This window comes from Cannabis sativa, chromosome 7 (genome assembly GCF_029168945.1).
Source record: "Cannabis sativa cultivar Pink pepper isolate KNU-18-1 chromosome 7, ASM2916894v1, whole genome shotgun sequence".
Lineage (NCBI taxonomy): Eukaryota > Viridiplantae > Streptophyta > Magnoliopsida > Rosales > Cannabaceae > Cannabis > Cannabis sativa.
In genome coordinates, this window is record NC_083607.1 from 33,412,638 (window position 1) to 33,422,489 (window position 9,852).

Consider the following 9,852-nt stretch of genomic DNA (forward strand, 5'->3'; position numbering starts at 1 on the left):
AAGGGTGGTTTTGAAACTCTTAGACTACACCACATCAGATTTCGAGACTTGCCTTTGTGCTAGAAAGTCTGCTGATAAGATGGTGATTACTTTGGGGGTGGAGTATGTTGCTATATTTTATAAATGCTACGCAAGTATACGCAATCAAGTAGTAAATCTCACACAGGTGAGGTCGATCCCACAGGGAATTGGATTAAATACCACTAATTTATACTTATGATTCTATTCGGCAAATCGAAAGCAATTGTGATTTAAAAACAGTAAAATATGAAAGAAATTCAGAAAAAACTTAATAACACAATTGAAAGTTGAGCAAGATGAGATAATAGGGAGGAGAATCCTGTTGCTGTTTACCCAAATCGTTAATGCTTAATTACTATCCTATTCTTGGAGTGAATGACAGATTATGAAATAACCTAGCTCCTTTCAGATCTTCTAGATTCTAAATCACATGTTATCTAATTAATTCCTTAATTAAACTAACATGAAATCAGCATTAAGTAATAATCTACTCGTCACATAAGTCATGCAAATACTTTCGTTTCACATAGAACGTCGATTATCTTAATTTTAGCATTCTCAATTCTCACTTTTCAGATTTTGAATTGAGATCATAGAGCATGCACAAGGTGATCAATCTTAAACATGAAATTAAGAACAAATTAAGGTAATTTCACACACAAGAATTGAGGAATGGTAATTAAACATTAACTAGGCAAAACATTAAACAACAATCATCATCCTCCCTAAATGGGAAATTTAGTTCAGAAACAAATCCATAACCATTCCTATAGCAATATTCAACATAAATAAATTAAAGAGGAATAGAGAAAGAAACTGATGGTGGATGAATTCTGGATCTTCACTTTAAATCACTCTGCTCTTCCTGCCGCTCTCTGCTGTGTTTTAGGGTTCCAAATCGCTTCCTTCGACTTCCAATCGCAGTTTTCTATTTATAACTAAAATTTAGGGTTCGATGGACAAAAATACCCCTGACCGTACGGACGCTTGCCGTGGCCAAAAGTGGTCTCGCCGCGGCCAAAAGTGCATCAAAAAACCACGTTTCTGCCCAGACTTTCTAGCCGCGGCCATGGAAATCTCGCCGCGGCGAGATGGAATTTTCTGCTTCGATCTGTTTTAGTAAAATGAGCATAACTTTCTCATCCGAACTCCAAATGAGCTGATTCAAGATGCGTTGGAAAGATAAAAAAGAGATCTAAAACTTTTATGTTTTGACTTTTTCCAAAATATGATCACAACATAGTCGAATTTAGGCTTGAATTTTCAGCTTTATTCTCTTTCAAAATTTTCTCTATTTTATAGATCACTGTTTTCCGAAATTTGTCCAATTTATACATTCCAAGTGTTGAAACCTGAAATCAAAGAAAACAAGCGTAATTCTATTCCAAAAATAACAATAAAGAAGAAAAACAACTATAAAATGTGACCCGAAACTTAGGCTAAAAATAGCCTAACAAATTCCCCCAAACTGAATCTTTACTCGCCCTCGAGTAAATCTAAAACTCAAACTGAAATTAAACAATGCAATCGATAACTAAACCTTCAATTGATTGAACTCCCACTACCACCTGCACAACTTCAAGCAAATCAATAACCAGAATTTCAACTCAATAACTCTACGAACTAACTTGGATGCATAATTCAGAAGTAAGCAATTCATACAGGCACAAAACATCGCTTTTGACATTCATATCACAACCATTCTACACTTTCCGACATTCCGCTAACCCATGTTCAATAAGTTTGGATGACATACCTCTCTCCACTAATGTTGACAATTTTTGCTCAGAATCAAAAGGTCTTTTTCGGTTATAATAGCATGGCTTAGGCAAAACGGGTAGATGAGAAGTCATTTAGGTTACATTATACCATAAGCACAATTATACCAAACAAGCACCCACACTTATCCATTTTTTTCTTTTTCATATATCCCAAAGAAGATAGTAAGAGATTGCATATTTTTTCCTATGTGCCTACCCCATTGTTCACAATTGATTCTCAAGAAGAAATTATCACATGTCATTTTTCTCTTTTTTTTCTTCTTTCTCTTTTTTTTCAATAGAGGCACAACACATAACAACTATTCAATTTTTTTTTTTTAATCTCTTACTGCAAAAATTATTCCCCCACTTACAACAATTTATCCCCCCACTACTACAAAAACACCCTTTAGAGGCGGTTTTTAAGCCCTTTAGGCGTCGGTTTTCGCGAAATTCGCTACCGACGCCTATCAGGGCGACGCTAAAGGGTTTATTTGAACCGACGCCATATATACCCCTATGGCGTCGGTTCTTAGCTAGGAACCGACGCCATAGGGGTACATATGGCGTCGGTTCCTAGCCAATAACCGACGTCATATGTGGCGTAGGAACCGACGCCAAAACTCCTCAGATTTCAGTTTTTTTCATTTTTTTTAATTTAATTATATTATTTTAATTTTATATTTATTAATTTATATACATATTTATTTAATTTAAATTACATATTTATTTAAATTTTAAATTACATATTTATTTAATTTAATTATATATTAATTACATTTTAAATTAAATAGTAATTAAATTTGGGTAAAAACATAATTTGATTTCATAAAAATAATTAAATATTACACAAACATGTAAAATTAGTTAAAAATATTAATAAGTTAATAAATCTAATTACAAGTTAATCTATAAAAATTACATAATGAAGAAAAATTCTTCGACCTTTGAACCTCAATCGTCACCGTGAATCACCGCCATCAATTGTTCGATCCACTTTCGCTGTAGTGGTAAAATTTCTGTTTTTGGATCGTATTGCTTCTTACCCCCAAACTGTTAAAAAAATTAAAAATTTATATTAGTTTATGTATATGTATATTATATATTTGTTATTATAAAATTTATATACTATGATCAATAATTAAAACTTACAGCTTTTTGATCTTCTATGTAACGGTTGGGGTTGGCACGTGCGACGATGTCAGTCATATATTTCAAAACATAAAAACCGCATTCTTGGCTTTTAGGTTGTCTTGGACAGTTTGCTTGTGCAATTCCTTGCCACGGGCCAAGATACTGATGTGCGTCCCCTATATACATGAATGCCCTGTTTGGAAAAATTATATTAGCATTTCAATTCGTTAGTTAATTTAAATTCGTTACATAAGAAGTCATTAAATAATTACCTTCCGATCATTTGTTCTATTTCTTCGGGAATTGGGCGGCCTTTTAGAGGGTTTAAATGGATAATTTTCTTTGGCACAACCACCACTAGCGTCCAATGCATCCTAGAAAATTATATTGGAATATAAGTAAGATAGTATAAAAATAATTTGAAGACATAATATAGAAATGAACAATTAGCACTAAAGAATTTAATAAAGTTTACCCGATATTCCAAGGAATAAAGAACATTTGGTGGTTGCTGTTCATTAATGATAACCAATTAGCCAATCGTCTTGCCGCATCGTCAAAAGACTGACTCTGTTCTTCATCGCTGATCCCATGCACTGTGAGAAGCTCTGGGTCGTAAAACTTGAAAATTTTTCTCAGACCGTTGATGCTCTCCCATATGTGCCTGCCAAAAAAAGTGTTAGTGCCTTATAATAATTTAACTATAATTTGATATAAGGTTAATTAGATTAAAGAAGAGTATACATCATTCCAAACAGCATTCCCTGGTTGCCGATGTAGTTACACGTAGCAACCTGCTGCAAATCCTCTCCAGATAAAATGATCTGGGTACGCGGTGCAATGAATCCTCGGGGGACAGAAATTGTGATTATATCACGTTTATCTTTGAGCCTTAGGAATTCATGAATCATCCATTTCAGCGAATTAGGGATCAACGCCATCTTCTCTTCCGTGAACAACTCATCTTCCCGTGCACCACGGCTTTGTGGAGAAAGCATCGGAGCTTTCCCCTTTGACGCATCACGTCTTGAGGGCGGTTGAGCGAGTGGACCCTAAACAAAACAGAACATAATATATATATATCAAATTTTATCTAATTTCTACCAAAATTTCGGCAGCATAACGGTTGTAATTGAATGATCCCAAAAATTTTGAACATGGCTGTATAACGACAAATAACACATATAACAGTAGTTTGTTCATCCATCCCACCGCAGCACATATATTCGCAGAACCTACTTCACTACGGATGAATATTGAAGATATTCAAACTCCACTAATCATTAATAATTAATTTCAGTTATTAATGTACGCTTCATGCTTTGCAACCGCAAAAGTTGGTCCAAGGGCAATACGACTCAACACATCAGATACTCCATGATTCGGTTCGTTCAACTTTGCTATAATGGTATTCCTTAACCACCCAATGAAAGTTTGACGATGTTGGTCTGCAACCCATTTTTGTTTATTTTTTTGATTTCTTGGAACCATTGATTGTAACAGCTCCATATGGTCACTGTAAAACAAGTAAGATAAATCAAGTTATTGTTCATCGTGACTTAAGTAATGTTAATCAAACAAAAGGTACTTACGTTATATATGGTTGAACCTCTGCGTTATTGTTCATCACGACTAATTGAGCTTGATCTAGTTCAAGCTTGGACACTGTCACCATTGTCCCTTTGCCCCTTAATCCTCTATCAACATCATCTGGGTCAGTTCTTGGTTTGCTAATTCCTATTGCCTCAACTCCAGCCATGTACTCTGAACAAAATTCCACAGCCTCTTCAGATATGTAGCACTCAACCATACATGCTTCTGGCCGATAGTGGTTACGCACATAACTTTTAAGTACCTTCATATTTCTTTCAAATGGATACATCCATCTCGCCCACACCGACCCACACAGCCTTGCTTCTCTCACTAGATGAACCATTAAATGGATCATGATGTCGAAAAAAGATGGCGGAAAAAACTTTTCCAGGTTGCACAATGTTTTGACTACATGTTCATGTAATGCATCTAACTTATCCAATTCTAATTCCTTCCCGCACAGCCTATTAAAGAAAATGCAAACATGTGTCAAACACTCTCGAACATTTTTTGGCAAGACTGATCTAATGGCAATTGGAAGTAGATGTTGCATTAACGCATGACAATCATGTGATTTCAGACCCATTAGTTTCAATTCAGTCTCATTCACCAAGTTTTTGATGTTAGACGAGTAACCATCGGGTACTTTCATATTTGCAAGTGATTTGCAAACTGTTTGTTTCTCTTTTTTGGATAAAGTGAAACAAGCAGGAGGCAAATATAAACGTTCACCTTTCTTCTCGGGTGCCGTAGATTGTCGTATACCCATTTCAACGAGATCTAAACGACTATTTAGACCGTCCTTAGTTTTGCCGGGAATATCAAGTAAGGTACCAATAATACTCTCACACACATTTTTTTCAATATGCATGACATCCAAACAATGTCGAACTAGTAGACTTTTCCAATATGGAAGACGAAAGAAGATTGACTTTCTTTGAAAACAACCATTAGTTTTTTTATTTTTTTGCGTCTTTCCATACTTAAAATCTACAAGTTGAACTTGTTGGAGAATTTGTTCCCCGTACAAAGTGGCAAAGGAGCCATATCACCCTCTTCAGTACCATCGAATGCTTTCTTCTTCCGTCTATCAGGATGATTTGCAGGAAAGTACCGTCTGTGACCCATATAACACATCTTGTGTCCATTTGCCAAGCGACGAGCCGATGTGTTAGTGCAACAAATCGGACAACCTCCGTAACCTTTTGTGCTTAAGCCTGATAAATTACTATAAGCAGGGAAATCACTGACAGTCCACAACAACATAGCTTTCAGATTAAAAAATTCTTTTTAAAACCATCATAGACCTGAACCCCGTTCTCATACAATTCTATTAAATCGTCAATCAATGGTTCCAAATATACATCGATATTATGTCCAGGTTGTTGCGGGCCTGATATCATTAAAGAAAGCATGTTAAATTTCCTCTTCATCACTAACCAGGGAGGAAGATTGTACATAACTAGGAAGACAGGCCATGAACTATGACGACTACTTAGAGATCTATGTGGATTTACTCCATCCGCGTACGTACCGAGACGAATGTGTCTTGGTTCGATTTGAATTCGGGGTTTATGTAGTTCACTTTTTTCCAAGCTTGGGAATGCGGGATGTCTAAGTTTTCCATCTTTCACTCTCTTGGTCTCATGCCAAATCAAATTTTCGAATGTTCTCGCACTACGATATAATCGTTTCAGTCGCGGAATCAAAGGCATGTACCACATCACTTTTTGGGGGATAAGTTTCCTATTCTCCTTACTCTTGTTTACTTTATGGCGGGATAAACCGCAAGTCGGGCAATAATTCATGTCTGCATATTCCTTACGATATAAAATGCAATCGTTCGGACATGCATGAATTTTTTCATACTTCAATCCTATAGAATTTAACGTTTTTTTCACTTCATAAGTAGATTCCGGAAAGCAGTTGGCAAATGGTAAGATATCTTTAAAAGCAGCTAAAAATTGAGTAAAACATTTATCGCTCACTCCATTTTCTGCTTTTATGTTGTAAAACTTTACCATTGTTGGTAATCTTAGTTTTTTACAACCATCGAACAGAGGTTTAACAGCACCACTAAGAAAATTATCGAATTTCTCAGGATCATTAAGAAATTCCTCACGTGCTTCGTTAAGCAAGTCCAATGGATAATCATCCAAATCATTACCCTCGATATCATCTACCCCGCTTTCCTAATGGATATGGATCATTAGGTAAATGTTCGCCATGGTAATACCAATTAGTATAACTTCTATTGAAACCTCGTAAATACACATGGTCCTTAATCATTGTAATATTCCCTTTAGATACATTACAACAATCTACACACGGACAATGAATACGATCGTGATTTGTAGAATTCTTTAAGGCAAACTCTAAAAATGCATCGAACCCTACTTGAAATCGCAGTGTGTCTCTCTCCTCACGCATCCATGATTTATCCATAACAAAAATCCTATCCAAAAAAATTCAGTATTTAGTAACTACTTATAGCTAGTTACTAATTACACAATGTAACTAACTAAGTTTCTCACAATTTATTCATATTAATTTATAAATTACTTAAATTCTCGTTTTAGATTAGTTCATATTATTAGGTTGTTTTGTTGATTAGAATGTTATTAAAATGTTAAATATTTTTAATAAATAAAATTGAGGGGAAAAATTTTTGGTAAAGCAATAAAGGTATTAACTAATATTTTCCCCTTTTAATTAACTTTTGCTCTTTATTTTCTTTGAACAATAAAAATCCACATTGAACCTCTCAAATGAAAGAAAAAAAAAATAAAAAAAGAAGGATTTTATATGTTTATTTTGTTAATTTATTTAGTAACTAATTATATCTAGTTACTAATTACACAATGTAACTAACTAAGTCTCTCACACAATTTATTCATATTAATCTAAAAATTACTCAAATTTTCGTTTTACATTAGTTCATGTTATTAGGTTGTTTAGTTGATTATAATGTTGGTAAAATTAAAAAGTTTTCATAAATGTGAATATTATTATTTTTTATGTGACCTAACTTCTTATTACTATGTTATAATTAACTATATTATGAATGGTTTTAGTAAGATTTATCCTAATTCTACCGAAATTTCGGCAGCATAACGGCTGTAATTGGACGTTCCCAAAAATTTTACAAGTGCCTAAAATAACAAACAAAACAGATAAACAATACAAAATTAATCCACCCATCCGACCGCAGTACATGTATTCGCAGAACCTACTTCACTATATACCTATAATTGCAAGCCCAAATACGCTACACACAAAATTATGCCGAACCCCTATAATATAAAGAAATACAACGAAATTACAAAATTAATTATTTCATAACTTATAACTAGTTATAAAAAATTGTAACAAGTTACTTAGTTACTAAATTATACATACATATATATAATCAATTATATCTCACACTATTATCTCAAAAAAATAAAATTATATCACACACTAATTCCATTTTAAAATTTTTATTTCTAAACTAATTTTTTTTTTTGAAACTAATAAAATCCCTCCAATGTCATTTTATTCACAATAAATATACATTGCAAAAAATATATAAAATACAATTACAAAATTTATTTTCATAAAAAATATACACACACTATATACACACACAATATATACACACATTATATACAAATATTCAATAAAATATACAAATACATATATATACTATACATTGTGGTATAAATTATTACCTAATAACCGCAATCCGACGACCACCGTAAAAAATCCCGACACTATACACATAAAACACAATAATATTACTAATAAAATAAAAAAACTCAAATAATAATTTACAAAAACATAAAATAAAACAATATACATAATACAATAAGAATAGAAGCAATATTTATACCTTAAACGAGGTTGAGATTGAACAATTTCTCAACAAAAATGGGTGGCCGGATTTCACACCTAAAGTTTACTATTTGGGTTCGGATGACACTTAAAGAGGCTAAAAAATTAAAACTTTTTAGGTGTATGTTATTAAGTATCGAAAATGGAGGATTTTAAAAAAAAAATGGGCTAAAAAGGTTAAGAAATGGGGGAGATAGGGTGGGGAGAAGGGGGCTGCGGCGAGGGTTTTTCTGGGTTTGGTCGAAGCTCTCTGGTTTGGCTGAGTGAAGTGGGAAGGAAGAAGAAAGGTCGAAGAGTATATACTCTGATCGACCCTATACCGACGGCATAGGGTACACGTGTCATGATCTCGTGTACCCTATGCCGTCGGTTCCTATGAAGGAACCGACGGCATAGGGTAATTCAGAAAAAAAAAAAAAATTAATTTCCAACCGCCTCTAAATGGTATAATGCAATTTTATACCTACGGTTTTTATCAAAAAACCGCCTCTAAATGTCAATTTCGAACATAGCGGGTATTTTCACACCCTTTAGCTTCCCTTTTTATAAATGGGGTTGAAAAAACTGCCTCTAAAGGCTAACATTGTAGTAGTGCCCCCAAACTTGCTTAAAAGCTTATGGCATAATAAGGTATGTTGAGGGTGAAAGTAGTTAAAGATAACGAATTCAACTTAGTTAAGTGGGGAAATTTTTTTTAGAATAGGCTAAGGCTCAACTTCGGGTATACTAAGGATAAAACTTTTTTAGGTAGGCTTGAAAGGCTCAATCGATCCAAAAAAAATTTGCCTAAATCATTTTCCAAACAAAAATCAACTAGAATTTCGCTTCAAGAGAATATGTCAAACAAATTCTATTCCATGTCAAGCCAAATCATTCCACAATCCAAATAGAAAAAAAAAAAGTGATATGCGTCAAAAATAAATGTTTTACATCTAAATGAACAACCTTCTAATACACATCTAATTCAATTCAAAAAGTTATGACTCAAGCACACAGTTAAGATTTCAATCCATTGCACATGTGAATAACAGTAAGTCAATCAATATTCCAGCTCAGTTATCAACACATGACACTAACAAAAACAAAAACTAAACTAAAAAAACGAAAACATAAACTGAAAAACTGAAAAAAAAAATTAAATCTCTCCCCCCAAACTAAAGATGCACATTGTCCCCAATGTGACATTAAAGAAAAAGAAAAGGAAACTTACCTGAGTGCCACATCAATAAGCGGTTGACGCCCGTAATAAGCGTCATGCAAGACAACTTGAAAATTATTGTTGTACTTGCCTTCAAGCTTGGCAAGTGATGAGTTTGAACCAAAATCAGTACCAACAACATAAGACTTTGGATGATGAGCTTGGGGAGATGCCTTTTGTAGCTTGTAGAGGATATAATATGGTGTTGATGAAATATATGAATTCATTGGTGATTTATTAGTCAATATCATTGATGAAGTTGAATCAATGATG

General features: G+C 33.7%; 2 protein-coding genes across 2 annotated transcripts; both read right to left on the bottom strand.

Annotated features, from left to right (window-relative positions):
* Positions 1 to 2,586: 2,586 nt before the first annotated feature.
* On the bottom strand, positions 2,587 to 8,637 carry LOC133039832 (uncharacterized). Its single transcript, XM_061118798.1, has 7 exons — positions 8,219 to 8,637; positions 7,754 to 7,801; positions 3,660 to 3,967; positions 3,391 to 3,579; positions 3,188 to 3,289; positions 2,934 to 3,108; positions 2,587 to 2,834 (listed from the first exon to the last, which is right to left on the bottom strand). Exons 3-7 carry the CDS (start codon positions 3,911 to 3,913, stop codon positions 2,736 to 2,738), a joined length of 819 nt encoding a protein of 272 aa, XP_060974781.1. The 5' UTR covers positions 3,914 to 3,967; positions 7,754 to 7,801; positions 8,219 to 8,637; the 3' UTR covers positions 2,587 to 2,735.
* Positions 3,909 to 5,531, bottom strand: LOC133039831 (uncharacterized). Its single transcript, XM_061118797.1, has 2 exons — positions 4,508 to 5,531; positions 3,909 to 4,431 (listed from the first exon to the last, which is right to left on the bottom strand). The coding sequence occupies exons 1-2, from the start codon at positions 5,377 to 5,379 to the stop codon at positions 4,212 to 4,214; spliced, it is 1,092 nt and encodes a 363-aa protein (XP_060974780.1). The 5' UTR covers positions 5,380 to 5,531; the 3' UTR covers positions 3,909 to 4,211.
* Positions 8,638 to 9,852: the final 1,215 nt, after the last annotated feature.